Genomic DNA, 19,094 nt, shown 5'->3' with positions numbered 1-19,094 from the left:
TGAAATATAATGACTGAATATAATCATTCTCTTGTGGGGTCTATGTCATGTTGTGTTAAGGCTGTGATCAGGGCAAACGGTGGCCAGACCTCACGTTAGGTAAAAGTGGTCAGGCAGTGTACATATTATTTTATTGTTCTGCTGTTGTGAGCAGAGATAAGGCCGGTATACTTGACCGTCGTTAATGAGCAAAGTGACCGGCGATCATCGCTGTCACCTGACAATCACCCCGCTGGAAAACAACAGTCGCTGGCAGAGTCGCTGAGAGTTCAAATCAACTGAACTTTTACCTCATTGCTGATCTTGTTGCTTAAAAATGGATGACAGGCTGTTTGTTGAGAAGCTGCTCAGCATAATTACAAGCTATCCCTGCCTGTATGCAGTCAACTGAGCAGATTACAAAGATCCATTGAAAAAAGAGAAAGTGCATGTACCAGTGTTTCATGTGTGGTTAAAGGTGCAGACCTAACTTTTCATTACACATAGCCAGACCATAGAATACATGTTTACTGTAGATAGACAGACTAGAAAAATGATTACAAACTGATAATATATATATATATATATATATAAATATATATACACAGACGTGCTCAAATTTGTTGGTACCCTTACAGCTCATTGAAATAATGCTTCATTCCTCCGGAAAAGTGATGAAATTAAAAGCTATTTTATTATGTATACTTGCATGCCTTTGGTATGTCATAGAATAAAGCAAAGAAGCTGTGAAAAGAGATGAATTATTGCTTATTCTACAAAGATATTCTAAAATGGCCTGGACACATTTGTTGGTACCCCTTAGAAAAGATAATAAATAATTGGATTATAGTGATATCTCAAACTAATTAGTTTCTTTAATTATATCACACATGTCTCCAATCTTGTAATCAGTCATTTAGCCTATTTAAATGGAGAAAAGTAGTCGCTGTGCTGTTTGGTATCATTGTGTGCACCACACTGAACATGGACCAGAGAAAGCAAAGGAGAGAGTTGTCTGAGGAGATCAGAAAGAAAATAATAGACAAGCATGGTAAAGGTAAAGGCTACAAGACCATCTCCAAGCAGCTTGATGTTCCTGTGACAACAGTTGCAAATGTTATTAAGAAGTTTAAGGTCCATGGAACTGTAGCCAACCTCCCTGGGCGCGGCCGCAAGAAGAAAATCGACCCCAGATTGAACAGAAGGATAGTGCGAATGGTAGAAAAAGAACCAAGGATAACTGCCAAAGAGATACAAGCTGAACTCCAAGGTGAAGGTACGTCAGTTTCTGATCGCACCATCCGTCGCTTTTTGAGCGAAAGTGGGCTCCATGGAAGGAGACCCAGGAGGACTCCACTTTTGAAAGAAAAACATAAAAAAGCCAGACTGGAATTTGCTAAAATGCATATTGACAAGCCACAATCCTTCTGGGAGAATGTCCTTTGGACAGATGAGTCAAAACTGGAGCTTTTTGGCAAGTCACATCAGCTCTATGTTCTCAGGCGAAAAAATGAAGCTTTCAAAGAAAAGAACACCATACCTACAGTGAAACATGGAGGAGGCTCGGTTATGTTTTGGGGCTGCTTTGCTGCGCCTGGCACAGGGTGCCTTGAATCTGTGCAGGGCACAATGAAATCTCAAGACTATCAAGGCATTCTGGAGCGAAACGTACTGCCCAGTGTCAGGAAGCTCTGTCTCAGTCGCAGGTCATGGGTCCTCCAACACGATAATGACCCAAAACACAAAGCTACAAGCACCCAAGAATGGATAAGAACAAAACATTGGACTATTCTGAAGTGGCCTTCTATGAGTCCTGATCTGAATACTATCGAACATCTATGGAAAGAGCTGAAACTTGCAGTCTGGAGAAGGCACCCATCAAACCTGAAACAGCTGGAGCAGTTTGCTCAGGAAGAGTGGGCCAAACTACCTGTTAACAGGTGCAGAAGTCTCATTGAGAGCTACAGAAAACGTTTGATTGCAGTGATTGCCTCTAAAGGTTGTGCAACAAAATATTAGGTTCGCGGTCCCATCATTTTTGTCCATGCCATTTTCATTTGTTTTCTTATTTACAATATTATGTTGAATAAAAAATCAAAAGCAAAGTCTGATTTCTATTAAATATGGAATAAACAATGGTGGATGCCAATTACCTTTGTCAGTTTCAAGTTATTTCAGAGAAAATTGTGCATTCTTCGTTTTTTGTGGAGGGGTACCAACAAATTTGAGCACGTCTGTATATATATGTACAGTCAACCTCAGTTATCTCAACTGGTGGATAACTCGACACCTTCGCTTAGTTCGATAGACAGTCTTGGTCCCGGATTTTCTCCATATAAAATATATGCATCCTGCCTCTTTTAATTTTTTAATTCACACCACGCTTTACTCGTAACTCAACACTTATTACCGGTACCGAAGGGATAAAAACTATATAACTCGACACTGTCATTTCATGTGACTGAACTCTACGTGACACTCTTGTTTCACAGCTGGGTCACTCTCATGCTTTCTGGCAAACTCCAGACGTGCTTTCAGATGGTACTTTTTGAGTAACGGCTTCTTTCTTGCCACCCTCCCATACAGGCCAGTGTTATGCAGAGCTCTTGATATGGTTGACTGGTGCACCATTACTCCACTCCCAGTCACTGAACTCTGTAGCTCCTTCAAAGTGATTGTTGGCCTCTCTGTGGCTTCTCTCACAAGTCTCCTTCTTGTTTGAGCGCTGAGTTTTGAGGGACGGCCTTTTTATGGCAGTGCCTGGGTGGTGTGATGCAGCTTCCACTTCCTGATTATTGATCCAACTGTGCTCACTGGGATATCCAAAGACTTGGATATTATTTTGTACCCTTTCCCTAATCTATGCATTTGTATTACTTTATCTCTAACTTCTGTAGAATGCTTTTTGGTCTTCATTTTCCTTCAGATTCACAGCCTGACCAATGATCCTTCAACAGTGGGGTTTTGATCCAGAAAATGTGACAGCAACTTTAATGGTTCACAGGTGGAGGCCAATAGTAAGGTAATTGTGTCCTCGTTAGAGCAATTTCTTTCATCGGTGTAAACTGGGAGCTTCCACAGCACAGGGGTTGAATACTTATGCAAGCAAGATATTTCAGTTTTTTATTTTTCTTAAAAATATTTCCCAACATAAAACCAATGTCACCTTACAATAATTGATTTTGAGTTTCAGTGTTTTAAAATAAAATATCAAACAGAACGAAATTTCAATGTACCATTTGTAATTAAGTAATATGAGAGAATTGGTCAGTGGTCTGAATACTTTTGCAAGACACTGTACATATACACATTATATATATATATATATATATATATATATATATATATATATATATATATATATATACACACACACACACTGTACATATATATATATATATATATATATATATATATATATATATATATATATATATCTTGGTATGGATAGTTGTCGAGATATTTGACAATATTTTAACAATTCAGAAAGAATAATTTGAAAACGTATTATTTTTTCAGCAAAGGATGTTCAGAAAAGGTTTAAAAGTCTGCAGAATGTATAATGCCAGGCATCCTCTTGAGCTGATGGGCAAAACATAAAGTGGGTATATTATGACCAAACATGAGATCTAGCAAGTAAGTCCTCAGCTTAACTGATGTTCTTTTGGGTGGAATCATGCTGTTGGTATGACAGTAGTCTCCGCCTATAGGAACACCTCCTAAGAGAACACTTTGCCTAAGGGAACACCCTTGTGGTTTAACAGATTTTTCCCATTGTAAAGGAATAGGAACTTCGCTTAAAAGAACACCTTCTTGGCACCGATAGGGATTAATTCACAATGGATACAGTACTGGTTTGTAACCTGATAACTTATCATCATCAAACTTAAATTAAAATGGTTTAATTATTTTCAGAAGTGACTTGTCATTGCGAGAGTGTCTTCAGGCACACTGATTGGTTTATTAAATCTTTCCAGAACTGCCGTCATATCATTGACTCATTTTGTATTTTGATTTCCATGAGTGCACCTCATCGCTACAAAATGGCATGTAAACAAACGACAACATGCGCCGCTGTTTCTCTGCTACAATAAGATGGAAAAAAGCTCCTGAAAAAAAACCTGAATCAGACTCAAGTCGCCGAGCAATTTGGTGTTTCCTGTTCTGGTGAGTTGCTTCAGCATTCTGTTAAATAATGTACATGTCTTGTATATTGCTGCTGCATTTTTTATAGGGGTGCAGTGTTTTTTGGTTTGATAGTTTAGTTTAATATACACTTGCCTATTACTTTTATTTTACTTATTCAGTTAATTTCATATTTTGATGCACGTGCATCATGACAAGTAATAGATATTTATTGATTTATTGATTCATATTATGTCTGGTGGCATAACTCTTAAAGAACACTTTGCTTGCTTCATGAGGGGTGTTCTCTTAGCCGGAGACTACTGTATTACATAGATCGATGTTATTTAACGTTGAGTAAAATTACATTTAAAAAATGTTGCAAGATGCAAATATCCTGAGCTTTAACAGAAAAGTGGCTACAGTTTAATTTGGAAAATTCAGATAAATAAGATAATATACTTATTCAACACTATTTTAAATGGGATAACGATAAAATCATATAGTTTTATTTTTTTCTGTACTGAATTGTACTCTAACAGAAAAAAAAAATGTATCACCAAGGATTAAGTGTATGCTTTTTCCTATTTATCAGGACACATGGAAACATCCAGCAAAGTGACAAACCAATGAAATGCATGGGCCTAAAACTTCAGAGAAAACGTTGTCTATAATGTCGAATCGGCCTGTACAGAAATCATCGGCCATATGTCTAGCATGGATGAACAAAGGAAGAGAGAAAGCAAAGCTGACAAGGAATGAATAACAATATTAAGAGAAATTGTTACCGTCTGAGACCACTTTGTGGGCTCAGTCTGTTGCAATGCGGCTGGATAGGATGACCCCCATATCAAAGAGCATTGGCATGGGTGAAAATTGAGAGTTTTCTACTTGAGGCTGAATTCCCCAATTCGAGGTTTCCTGTTTCCCAAGAAACGTCTTCACATCCCACTAGCCATTAACCACGGCTGTACTTCAACTCTGGTCAGCTTGTGAGCATTATCACTATGACTCACATACACATACTGTACCATTTATCTTTTTTTTTTTTACAACAAAGAGTCAATTAATTAAAATATGTTTTTATTGGTGTTTAATAGAAGACATCTTCACTGTCTACAGCCTTTGGGGGGCAGGATGTTCTCTGTTGTGAAGGCAAAGTATGATCTACTTGCCGCAGGTAGTTGTGAAGACAGAGATGTATCTCCTTTGCGTGAATGGTCTTTCTAAACACCCGCCTCCTTGTGGGTAGAATCACAAAGGCATTTTCAATTACTCTCCTTGCCCTTGAAAGCCTGTAATTGAATATGATTGCTTCTTCTGAAAGGCTATGTCAAGCAAAGAGTCTCATTAAATACAATATCAGGGGAAATGCTTCATCCCCAACAAAAACATGAGGCACTTTAACATCGGTGCCAGGCAGGTTACTTGCACTGGGTGAATCAAGATCACAGCTTCCATTTTTTTTACTCAAAATTGAATAAAAATAACTAAGTATGTAAAATACGTTTTACAGATAGAAAAAAATGTTAGTAATGTACCAGTTGTATAAAACATTTTGTTTTGACATTTACAAGTCAACTTAAAGCTACAATGTTTATTTAAGGTACCGTAGCACATCCCACTGAAACAAAAACAAATCTCATTTATATCTAGGTCTAGGCTATCTGATGAAGCTGTTTCACAGCAAGTTATATAATGCATTAACTTGTAAATCCCAGTTGATTGTTGCTTCTTTCAAAATTACAGGATCACTGTTTTCTGACTAGCAGCAGTCCCCCTTTTCAGCTCGCTTTACTAATGGGTTTGTTTATTATATAGGATTAGGTGACACTATTGTAAGTAGTTGTTCAAAAACTTCAAGTGGCATTCTTAAGCAGTGAAAAACACATCACCTAATTTCATTTCTTGGACAAGCTTGTGATGTTCGCCAAACTGTTGTCGTTTAAGGTGGATTTCTCGCATATAAAAGTTTACTACATCGTCTTCTCCTTCTTAAAAGTAAAGCGTAAGTAAAAACAAACTGAAGCGCTTAATCTTCCATTTCTGTTCAAATCCTTCTTGGGTCAAGTGGAACCTCAGCGTCGCTGTGCGTTTATAGTGAGCTGATGGATGATAGCAGTGCGTTTAAAATCGGGCGATAATCCATCGACAGTCGGCTGTGGCATGTAAACCAGCCTTTACTGTATCTTAATTTACAAATCTTAACTTCAGTAGCAATTCTATGGGTTTAATCTAGTCATGTTGTTCAAACCACGAAAACATGAAACAGTTTGGCAGTCTAATGTTCAAGAGACCCTAGCCTGAGAACAAACCAAAACAGCCTCCCCCCATAGCAAGGTACACACCCTCGAGTTCAGAATTACAGACCATTGAGTCTGGTTGTCTGGGTTTAACACAGGGATTTCAGTTCTGTATTCAGTGCACAGTTCCCCGTCTTTTCTTAATGGTTACGATTTTTTTTTTTTTTAAAAGGATGTCAACTTAGGTGCTAGTATTAATGGGTAAAAGGACAGCATACATCAACACTGTTATTGCTTGGGGGGGGTGGGGGGGGGGAACGACTACCTATATATTATTCTGAGCAGATAATACTGTAATGACTACTGCAGAATGTAGTGTCTACTTGCTGCATTTTTTCTCCACAGTTCTCAGGGTGATATTACCAAGTGCCTTTTTTATTAAATTAGAATAAATCAAAATATTTAGGCTTTTATTTACATTGTTTGTCATTAATTAATGAAAACATGAAATATATTTTGAACTGTTATAGTTCAGCTTGTGTTGAAAAGAAAAACTACTAAAAATAGCCTACATTTAAATGTATAATGTTCCTAGTTTGTTTCTATTACATTGTGCCAATCTGTACCCTTTTCTCTGAAAACACTTTGATTAAAACCGTTTAGAAAGCTTTTTTTTTGGGTCATATTTTTTCATGCATTTCTAGCTTCATCATTGCTGTCAGTATATCAAACACTTTGTTTAAAACATTGAACTCAAGTGATTGTCTTGCACTGCACAGCCTCTCTATGTTTCTGAAACTAACTAGTGTCACGCGCCATTTCACGCCAGAAATTAAAAGCAATTCCCAATGTGGTTTAAAGCTTTTGAGTCTGACAGGTCTTATGAGAATGCAACAAAATAAAAACTAAAAATGTTTGCCATTACACAATTTGTCCTGCGTACCCCCTGGACATGTCTCGCGTACCTTTGGGGGTACGTATGCCACAGTTTGGGAACCTCTGTGCTAGATATTGCTAGTACTGTGGCCAGAGCTACATCCTTATTCAAACTCTTCTGTCTACTTATACCATAATCACTGCATGTTCTACCCTTCACTCTCATCGTAGAGCAGTGGAAAATGCTCGAATAGTATTTAATTTAAGACACACAATGTATTTCAGTTTTATTGCACTTTTCACAACCCATATGCTGTGGAAACAAAGTAACAGCACCACCTTAAGCAATTAAGTCATTGTTTGGGGACCAAGCTTGGGGTGTGGCCTGCCCAGGTATCAAGGAAATGTTATGCTAGTCCCAATGACCAGCTCAAATCTCCTCTTATACTTTGGAGAATGGGGAAGGTAGGTAGGGGATGATTAATGTAGAGATGATTTAAAATTGAGTATTTTTTTGCTGAAAATAATGTTTCGTTGTGGTCTCACAGAAGTGAAATCCAAGTTTGGTGGAGTATGTGTTAGGTTAAACCTGTCTGGTGAATTTAAATCCCAAAAGCACACTATTTCAAGGGTTACCAAAAACAGACAAATCAGGGTTTTACAATTATTTCTTTCATTTAATAAGTTCCAAAGTTTTTGGGGCTTCAGTGCTTAAACTTAAGCGGTTTAATTAAAAGCAGCAAAATGACATTTTTGTTATTCATTGGGGAAAATAGCCATTTTTTATATAATGACAAAATAATAGATCACTGGTCTCATTAAGTTTTATTGTAACCAACCTCAGCAGTGCTGCATATATTAAAACACTGTTTTGCTTCAGACATACAAATTACATTGGAGTTGTCACACAGTATAAACTTTGCAGAGTCTGGAAGACTACAAGTCTTGAAAAAAAAAAAAAGAATCCCCTTCCAAATCCGTGTGTTTTCTGAGTGTATAAAGTGTAATACTATAGTAAGCAGAGAATACAGAAACATCTTTACCTATTGATATCTGTATAATAAAAAAATAAATACAATAAAAAGTTACATGTTGAACCTTTCACAACAAAACGAAAAAGGCATAATTAAGAAAAACAGACAAAAGAAGATGCCATGTTTTTGTTTTCAAATAGAATTATATTTATACCTTATATTTGGTTTAAGAAAATGTGTCATTGTTTCTGTAGAGAAATACTGACTGAACACATACATTATAGAGTGTAATCCTCAGACTGAGTATGGCATTACAAAAATCAGGGTTTTATTAATTAAGTAATACATTAGCTCTAGTATTTATGTCTAATAGTTTAACACTGCACTAGTGTCTGGTGTAATTTATTTAATCAATTATTGCAAAACAGGTTTTGCAAGGATAGGGCAAATCGATTTGAAAAAAAAAACATTATACTTTAGCAGTAGCTTAGTATATAAACATCTCCACCAATCCCAAATAATAATACAAAATAAAAATAAAATTGTGGGCTGACATTTATAAAACGCGTCTCACTTAACATATAATGTTTTTATTAAATATGTAAAAAGATAAAAAGCAGGTCAAGTTATTCACATACTCAAAAGTCAAAATTCTACCCTATCATGCAACAAACTGTGGGAAATGTAATGCGTGAAATACATCTGAAGAACACATTTCTTGCATCTAATTAACCCGCAACACATTTTTCTTCTTTGCTATTTATAACTATAAACAGTACATATGTTTACATTCCTTTTCAGTTTACATGTAATATATAACAAAGCATGATGGTGAGCTATTTAGTAGAAGTAATAGCAAATGCATAATTAGAAAAAAAACAAAAACAAATTAGTACTGGAATACGGTGTTCTGTCCAATCACTATGTGAATTCATCTGTAGTTTATTTCCCTGGAACTGTGATTACAAATTTACAAATAAGTGGATCTCTTACACAACTTCACTAGTATAGCCACTTGGCTGCAGCAGATTTCTTCAGAGCATGATTTAAAAAAAAAAAAATATGTATGTATTTCTTGTGAATTTAAATTAAGTGCTAAAGATGGATGCATGTTCTGTATTTAAGCTGTTAGACTTTCATTAAAAAATAAAACTAGAACTAGACTATCAAAAAACGTGTAGCTATTCTCTTAAAAGGTTTCGTAAAAGGTTCCCAAATGTCTTCTTAAAAGGAGTGTGTAGAGTATTCACTATAATATGGCACTAATGCAGGTTATGTACAAATTGACAATACATTTGATCTACCCTTGAAAACCCCTAGCCCCTTACCCCAGCTCTGAACAAATCTGCTCCTCAGTGGAGTGGTTAAGTGACATAGTCCTAGAAAAACACTCAGTATGCCTCACTGAAAGATGGTTGCTGCGTCTTGCAGAACCAATGGAAATTTTATTCAGTATTTCCCTGGCTCTCGCTACAGCACATGAATAAACGGTGTTAAAACAGTGAATTTGAAGTAACCCCCTCCTCCTCGAGGCAACATGTTCTTGTTCTTCAGGAACAAATCAAAAATAAAAAAGGAGTTCTCACAAAGTCAACACTGCGATTGTGAAGTGTTCCGGTCAGTACTCCTCCTGCTGCTGGACCTCCTCGTGAGCCGGCTGCTCCGGGTCTTCGTGGGGTTCGCCTGGCCCTTCCTGCAGAAATACAAGCAGCAAATCACAACCGATCCCAAAAGTGGTCTTTCACTCTGCTGGGTGGTAGTGGACTGAAACTACAGCTGAACTCCCCCCACAGCAGGCTGCAAACTCTTAGTCTCCATCGATGCAATTTGTAATCTTCTAATAATCCACCATATAATAAACATTGCCATGAAACGTAACAGCAGCGTAAATTATAAAAAATGAATACCAAACAAAGCAAAATGAAACAAATGGCTAATCTGAAATGTAATACAGCAGAACCCATCATATCTGATCCTGTAAAACACGATACTCTTCATTAAAATCGATGGACCTCTGCCACATGCCATTTATACATGCTGCTACCAACCGCACGCTACAGATGGATACTGATCAAGGCATATTTTATTATGGGTTTAAAACAGTAAATTCAACTCAGAAGTACAGAATGGATTCAGTTGCAGATATAAAACAATAAATAAATAAATAAATAAATAAATAAATAAATAAATAATAGGACGGTTTGCTTGGGAATTTATTCATTGACCTCCAAAGCCAGTTTGTGTTTGTGTGCACATTTATGTGTTTTTTTTGTGTCAGGTTAACCCGCACTTACAGTGCAGAAAAAAATGTGTTGGATTGCTTTGGCATGGACTGAGAAAAGTCAGAACTGTTTTTACAATGACGTTTTGTACATTGCCAAATACTGTATTACAGTGCTTTGTTTTGCAATCATTTTCATTGATTTTGTATAGTATACATGCAGTACCATACTTTTAGGACACACTAAATTTACCCAATTTATAATATCCGATGGACCCTTGGAACCAATTAAGTTGGATATGACAGGTTCTACTATAGCACAAAATGAACCAATGAGAATAAAGCAAGTTCATCCCGAAATCAGCCCGGTACCACACAAGTACGTAGATGACCGACTGCTGGTAAATACATTTTAAAAGCTTGACTATTGTAGTTTAAATAGTTTGGTTTCAAGAGAAGTTTAACATCTGTCCTCACCCTCTCCCTCAAACATAACCGACAGGTTGAGGTAACAAATGAATGCTTGATCTTGTGTTGTCCCTTTCCGTAGCAGGATAATAAACAGATAACTGCAATAATCCATCGCAATTGTCTTTGATTCTTATGCCATGTATTACAAAAAAGGACTCTGCCAGGACAAGTGTTTTTTCTACTTACAACTGCATTATGTAAAGGAAAAAAAATCTTAAATGTTTTTACACAGCATTTCACAAAACAAACACACTTAACTGCGTTCAAATTTAAGTGTGGTTTTGTACACAGTAAAAAGGCTCTGCAAACATTGTAATCTTATTGAGAACATGCCTAGCTTCAGACACTTGTAAAACCACAGACTACAACCGTTTGTTAACAGACTGACTGCGCCTACATGATACAGTACACCAAACAAGATATGTTGGCAGCCAAAGTGGCCGGGGGAGTAGGACATTTCAAGGAAAATGGTTCAGGCAGTAACTGGAAAAATGTCGAGCCAGGTCTCACCTATAGAGAGCTATTTTTAAACCTTGTGCTGGCACCACCATTGTGATATACAAAACACCACTGACAGATAATCCAGTTTATCAGAGTAAAGCAGAAATGAAGACACACAGAACATAGGCGGGGTTCTACTTATTGTGGGCCAAACAAACTAACAAACCAACCAACCAACCTACTGACCTGCTCATCTGCAGCGTAGAGGACTTCCATTAATCGTTCGACAAGGTGGGCACTGTCCTGTCCCTGTTCCTGGCAGATTAGCTCAACCTCCCTCAGCTTTCCAAAGTAGAAATCCCTCTCCTTCTCCACACCTTCAATTGCAGCTTTTAATGAATTTACCTGCAAGCAAAACAGGACATAGTTAATGATGTAATGATCCACTATTCCTTTCTATCTAAACCTTCAGGAATCATTGTATTGAGTATTTATTAAATTAATGGTTTAAAAAAAAATAAAAATAGTGCCTACTTAGTGGGGAACTAGACTACATCTCTAAACCTTTACCTGCGCAATGTGGAATTTCTGTAAAATGACCACTTGAAATAAAGATTTCTCTGAAAAAGGTCAAAAACCAATCTTTACATTTCAAATACTGCTGTGTTCCATTATCCCCTGCTTTCTGGCTAACATTTTATTGGCATCACTGGCTCAGAGGTTTTGAAAACACAGCTTTTGCTATGCTTATCCTACCCTGCACATGGCGAAGATGTTGTGCTTAATGGTGATTACTCAAGCAACACTTTAAAAAAATCTATATATATATTTTTACTCGAGTAATCATTGCTGCGCTAAAAGACACACAACTATTTAGCAAAGCTTAATTATATGTAATCTCCAAGTCAGTGAATAATAAACTTAAATACATTAAGCATTTCAACAGGGTAAATCAGCTTACAACATCAACTCTACATTGACTCCATGTCACAGTACCTGTTCACTGAGCTGCGTGACCTGCGCTTCCAATTCTTTCTCATCCTTTGCAGGCACTGCCGTTGCTGGTGTCCTTTTAGCAGACGAGGGCCTGGATGACGGTGTTGAGGGCTTAGTTGCTGGACTGGATTTAGCAGCACCTAAAAGTGAAAAATATTTTTTTCCCCCCCAACACGATTGAACAGAAGTCTGGCTTACAATTATTTGACAGAGGTTTTCAAATCGTAAGTGCAACAAAAAATATATTTTCAGTAAAAACATTTGGTCTGCATTTAAAAAAAAAAAAAAAACAAACACACACACAACAACAAAACAGAGAGGCAGCAGAAGTCATTTTAAGGTAAATTAAACCCATGCTGCTTTACTGAAAAGATAAGAATGTTTTTCATTTCTAATAAGAGCACAAATAAGGCCAGTACAGGGGATACTAATGCTAAAGATTATAAAACATACACCTTTAAGATGAGCACTTCATTAAACCTCAGTGTAAAGCCCTGCATGTAGCAGAAAACGCTAGAAAGACTGTAAAAGCTAAACATTATTAAAAAAAAAACAACAAATATCAGTTAATTTAATACAGCAGTTTGAGGATTACAGTAACTTTCAGCTCACCACTATACTGGAGTTCAGTGCATGTGTGGTAGAACTGATCCGAGACAAAGCCTGGGATTAGAAGTTCATAAATCAATAGTTCTTTAGTACATTATGAATTCCATTACACACTGCAATGACAAATTTTACAAATCCATTTTGGATTACAGTAATAATTCTGGATTCCAGTTAGCCAATTCTCACACACCCTCCCAAAAGTATAGGAAAGTGATGGTGTTAAAAGTTTTCTTGGCAAAACCCTTTCCCTTTCTTACTCAGTATAAATAATTTGGTCCCAACAAATAGTTTTGCAGTTGTGTCAGCAAGAACTACATCATTTACAGATCCCCGGAGTTCTGAGCCATGTGGAATGTGCATTCTTAAACAAGCTGTTTGGTATCAAAATATAAACAAAGTGCTTTCTGTTTTATCCATCACAAGACTTCATTTCAATTTTTTTATTCAAAATAATAATTATATTCAGCTTTGGTGAGTCAGGCTTACTAGTATGTATATAGGTCATCTAAATAGCAGATCTACAGACTGGCTTAAAGAGTCTTATGGTTTTTCAATTCTGCCTTTTTTCAAGTCACATTTTATTTAAAAGAATAAGTACACTTTCGCAAATATTAGTGTTTTGAAATCCAAGAATATACTCAAACATTAGACATTCTTTGAACAGTTTTTGCATAACCTTGTTCATCTGAATTTTGCGTACCTTCGTAACCCTAAAAGGTAGCAGCTAACCTTCAATTTGGATTTTAAAGCCTTCACATTTAAAAGCTTACCAGCTGCTAGTTGCTTTGATCAGGAGCTGCTGTCAGCGACATTTAACCCCAAAACAAACAAGGTAGAGTCGACAGGACTCAATGTATGCCAATCACATTTAGAAAATTAACTTTAGTGACATTCTGTAGGCATTTACACAACAGTTCAACCAAAAAGGATAATCTGAACTCGCTTTCAAACAAGTAACTGTGTTTGAAAGCACATTTTAAAAAATCATAAAAATCACATTGGACACCAAATGAAGAAACCTTTTAATTGAACTAAACTACTGTTGCATGTCAGTTTTTCACGGTATTGTACATCTAAAACAGATGCAAATGGCCACTCTGCAGTTAGGCTATGCCTTTAACAAGGTTTTGGTGTTCTGGTTTATGTTTATGAGTTTCATGATTGAAGCAAAACAGACTCCCTTGTTGCTCCTCTGCAGACACAGCTCTAATGATGGAGGGGGAGGCATGTGGACAGGGACTGCTTCCCAGCACATGATAAATGAACACCACTAATGAACTCCACTTGGCTCCGCTTCTGCCTTACCTGCTGTCGGAGAGTTTGCATGGTGAGGCTTTTTGGGCAGGTTGAAGATCTGCTCGCCAGGGTCTGGGGGCGGGGTGGCGTCTTGGCCTTGCCTGGCTTGTAGCGGGTCGTACTCTTTGCCATCATAGTTAGCGTCAAAAAACTTCTTAAACCACTGGATGAAGTCCAGGTTGTCTTGGAATCGACCTTTTACCAGCTTCTCTACTGGAATAATCTAAAAAAATAAAAATAAACCACACACACAAAAGGGTAAATGGAAATTCAGTCAGCAAAGTAATTTAACCCTTATAGCCTAGATTTTGTTCCACCTGGGTCCTAAATATAGGACACATTTAATGTCTACATCACCACCTTGAGTTCATGAAGGTATGGGCAGCTTTTGAGACTTGTGTGGTCTGCATTATTTTATTCCATACAATTATAGTTATTTAAATTGTTTTAATTTTTTTAAATTATTTGAACATTATAATCCTGAATTGTTACTGTAGATAAAATATTTGCAATTTAGAAATCAAACTGTGTTAGTCTTAATTTTTGTCCCGTCTCAAAAAAGTTTGGTGTACAGTACATACGCCAGTATTCTAGCTTTTATTTATTTTGCTTAGGCCAGGACTTAAAATAGCCCAAAATACATTGGACATTGAACTCAAAAGTAAAAAGGCTATTTATATAAACTCAGGTATACCTGCCTCTCCCTCTCAAGAGGAAAAAACTAAACAAAAAATAAACACACAGAATTTGGGGCACACAGGTTCCCAGCAACTCAATGGCTGGTTCTAAATGGAAAATGTGTATTTTTGGGACAGAAAAAAAACAAAACTAAAACTAAAAAAAAAACAGTTATTCTTGTAAATACAGAAATCCAATGAAGCCTGAGACACATCACCCTGTTCTGCTGTTTGTACCCACCTTATCAACATTCATCCTTTTGAAGGAGGCCTGCAGCAATTTAAAATTGTGAATGTACTCATGCTCCAGCTTGGCCTGGAATTTGACCTTCTTCAGACTGATGCAGCCCGGAAACAACATATCCATGAACTGGCAGTAAGTTGCGCCTGCAGAAAAGGACAAACCCAGCAGCATTAAATCACTACACTGGCCACTCATGCTAAATGCAAGTTTGCTGTTCCTGCTCCAGGCACCTTTCCATTTAAAGCACAATGGTGGTGCAGCACCAATCCATTTGTTTTACAGTTATAATAAACATTGCCCTGATTTGGCGTATGCAAGCTTCAATTCCAGCAATGTCTTAAATAATAATTAGCTTCAGTCTGGAATTCAACATGAACTTCCTTGTTGGGTCATGAAAGACCTGGTAACATTTTACAATACTGTAATGGGCATCTGAACAGAACTTACTGCCAGTGTTTTAAGTGCAGTTAACTGAATTTATACCTACTGTATCACGGAAAAATAACCAAGGACTGGGGGGGGGGGGGGGGGTGGTCTTGTAGTTTTTGAAAAGAAGCAAGCAAATAAATTGTCTAAAAATATTATTGCAAAAGTGATACAAAGCCAAAATAGTAAACATTTTGTTGTCAAATATTGAAAAGTTCACTTGGCAAACCTGATGTTGGTAAGAGTTATGCATAAGCTTGCTACTTTGATATTACATCGGTAAAGCTCAAACGTCAAATACGAATTTGACTGAAATACATTTATATACGATAAACATCGGTAAAACCACTCGCTATTTTTTATTTTCTTACCAAAAATAATCATTTAGAAATCATCTCTAGTTTGTAGTTTTTATACTCGTCTGTCCCGTCTCCGTTCCGCTCTGAATGGTCGCCGTTAGCCATCTCAGTGGTCCGTTAGTACTGTAGTTTCACCCTGTTCTGACAGATCATTGACTGAGGCAGTGCTAAAATGCTGTCATTTGCCAGCTACAGCGCCTGTCATTCAAAGCGCCTTCTTTGAAATTAGCGGGTTAAGGTGTAGGTAAGCGTTTGCTATAGGTATACGGTGACAGTAACTAGTTTGATTTGAAAATGGGGCGCAAGAGATAAACACTTAATGAATATTGTGCACAATACCCTGGCCGACGGCTGCAGTCTCCACGGCAGGACAAAGCAGTCTCGTCTGCCTTTCAGTGACTGAGTCCGGCTGTGCTAAAGCAGGAAGGGCAAGCTCAGACTCAGAATAATAAGTGCAAGTTAGTTCTGTTCAACTATCTAATGTTTTGTTGTGTGCATATTATTTTTACTCGTAAATGTATGCTATAAAGGTCTGTGTAATACACTTTTATATGCTGCGTTTACTACGATTTATTTGAGACAATTTTTTAATGTGTAGCTCAGCTGTGACCAAACGTTATTTCAATTGTAATGTTGGTAACCATGGTTTTGTTGCATGTTGAATATGATTAAGGGGTTTCACTAAATGAGATGTTTTCCAATGGCATAAGTCTGTTTTCTTAAAACATAAAGGTCGTTTTCACACATTCGCTGCTTGAATTGAAAAATAAAGAATAAAAAAAAACGGTAAATTCTTTGTAAAATAAACGTCAATATTAATCGTCTATTTGGCAAAAAAATAAACTCGAATAGTAGCAAGCCTGGTTATATACTAGGGATGCAAGTGGATTATGAACAGTTTGGTTTTTCAGCTGTTTTTGACATCCAAAAACATCTAGCTTCAGCTTTTCACTTCATGGAATTTTTATTTTTTTTTAACAAAAGAAAACAGCTCTAGACATCTGAACACCCAGACCAAGTATGAAGCCGTGGTTATCCCTACTGAGGGCTGTCAGAATCAAATTGGGCAAGTCTTGTCATAACTTTTGATTATATTACCATTTTAAACTAATTAAGGGATGTTAATATCAACCATCTACATGTAGCAAAGAGTGCAACAAGCTCCTAAAAATGTCACCGGCTTAGTTCTGAAACTGTCTGTTTTTTCTCTGTACAAAAAAAAGTGTGCTTTTTGTTGTGTATCTGGTACACAAAAGGCTGCAGTTTTGAAATGAACTCACTGTAACTCTGCACCAGACATAATGCTTTAATAAAACAAAAAACTGAGCCAAGACACACCATGGAGGCAACAATGCCAGAGAACATGGAGATAATTCAGAATTTTCACTGGAAAAGAATTCTAGAATTGAAGCAAGACATGTAAAATAGGTCATTCGCAGGTTTACATAATTATGCACGGCCAATTATCACCATTTTGTTTCTGTAGCCCCCTTTCCATCCATTTAGTATGGACATAAGGGTGAAAAAATGGTTTTCCATCCACTGCAAATTCTATCAATTTGCAAATCTATCCGCTAGATGACAGGTTTTTTTTTTTTTTTTTCTTCTTTCTCGCTGTTATAATGAGTATACATTCTACCGAGCAAGCACCTTAAATGGAAATTAAACTTGATCCAGTTACATAACAACAATAATAATAATAATAATAATAATAATAATAATAATAATAATAATAATAATAATAATATTTCCTTACAGATACTTTTAATTTACATTTTATTAGAATTTATTGAAAAACAATTGTTTCTTTGGTGCGCTGATGCTATATATATATATATATATATATAATAATTAAATAAATAAATAAAAAATAGGTTTTGGAGAAGCGTATTAGAAAGTGAATCACGCAAATGGATCCCTGAAGGGAAAACACACCACCGCAAAGAACGTGCCTGTTTGGAAGATTACTACTGCTTTTGCTGATTATTACGGATTATTGTGTATTATTGTTTAGTTACTGTATTTATTTATTTGTTTATTTATGATTACCAATTCCCTTCTCTATTTACTATACCTATTTGGTTATTGTTTATTTAATGATTACTGACTTTCCCCTATCACATTTCCTGTGTCTGTCCTTTTCCATGCTCTCCGTGGCGTGGTTGTCTTTGTATAGTTTTAGTCTCTCTACAGACCCTACATACTTGGTGTTTCTTTTTGAACTTCAACCTCACCTGTTAAAATCATAGAAACCTAATATTTACTTATTTTTCATTCAATAAAACTGCTTTGTAAAAGGCAATTTTAAACTTCACTTGGACTATTGAGTTTCATTTAATTGAAGGGGCTGGTGTGAGGGAACCCATATCTTGGTCACAACTTTTTGGGGTGCATTCGACTACATTTGAAATAAGGTTATTCAACTTTAAATTTCCCCTGCCCTAACCATGGCAGATGAAACATTTTGGACATTTTCTTGCAATCAGAGCATGCACATTAAACAATTTGACATCACTGTAATGGTGAGGAGGGCGCTAGGACCAGAAATATACTCGTTACGGTTTCCATGCACGTGTCGAATAAAATGTCGCTGCGAGTAAAAAATAAAACCACCTCTAACGAGCGAGCTTGTCATGAGAGTAAAAACTTCTTAAAAAGTCGACATAAACCGTTTTCCATAGCGTTTGTTGGATATATTTTCTTATTCGCATAAGTTTTACTGAGCTTAAAAGTTGGATGGAAAAAGGCTTTGAGGGGAGTTTTGTTTACCTGAGTTGAACTATACAACAAAATCAAGTGGCAGATAGCACAGAATACAATATATAAAGAGGTGCAGATGTTACACAATACATTGGTCTAAACAGCAACATTAATTTATAATGATTCTTAGGGATTAAACAATAAAATAAGGATTATCCAACTCCCCCATCTGAGAAATTCAACAAAAACTACATTTCATGTAGAATCAATGAAATATAAAATCAAAACAAACAAAGATTGAGAATGAATTACTCTGGCATACCGCTGATCCGTAATCTCGGCTGATACCCTCTTGCTGAATTTCTTTTTATTTATTTTTTTTTTACAGTAAACATGCTTTACATGGGGCAGAACGTGCCCTCAGACAATCACTTGAGTACATAAGCAAAGACTGGAG

At 36.5% G+C, this 19,094-nt stretch overlaps 1 protein-coding gene across 3 annotated transcripts in view; it reads right to left on the bottom strand.

Annotated features, from left to right (window-relative positions):
- Positions 1-8,029: 8,029 nt before the first annotated feature.
- The window catches only part of LOC117400421 (microtubule-associated protein RP/EB family member 2-like), a 50,698-nt gene continuing 39,633 nt past the window's right edge, over positions 8,030-19,094 (bottom strand). For all 3 annotated transcript variants that reach the window (XM_034000365.3, XM_059022115.1, XM_034000364.3), the window contains 5 exons: positions 15,150-15,295; positions 14,241-14,454; positions 12,327-12,466; positions 11,577-11,735; positions 8,030-9,890 (listed from right to left, as the gene is read on the bottom strand). In XM_034000365.3, coding sequence (XP_033856256.1) covers positions 9,816-9,890; positions 11,577-11,735; positions 12,327-12,466; positions 14,241-14,454; positions 15,150-15,295 — 734 coding nt within the window. In that variant the 3' untranslated portion in view covers positions 8,030-9,815. The remainder of the gene's footprint in view (positions 9,891-11,576; positions 11,736-12,326; positions 12,467-14,240; positions 14,455-15,149; positions 15,296-19,094) is intronic.

This window comes from Acipenser ruthenus, chromosome 4, assembly GCF_902713425.1.
Source record: "Acipenser ruthenus chromosome 4, fAciRut3.2 maternal haplotype, whole genome shotgun sequence".
NCBI classification, from domain to species: domain Eukaryota; kingdom Metazoa; phylum Chordata; class Actinopteri; order Acipenseriformes; family Acipenseridae; genus Acipenser; species Acipenser ruthenus.
Note: the sequence above shows the minus strand (reverse complement) of the source record. Positions and strands in the feature narration are given on the sequence as shown.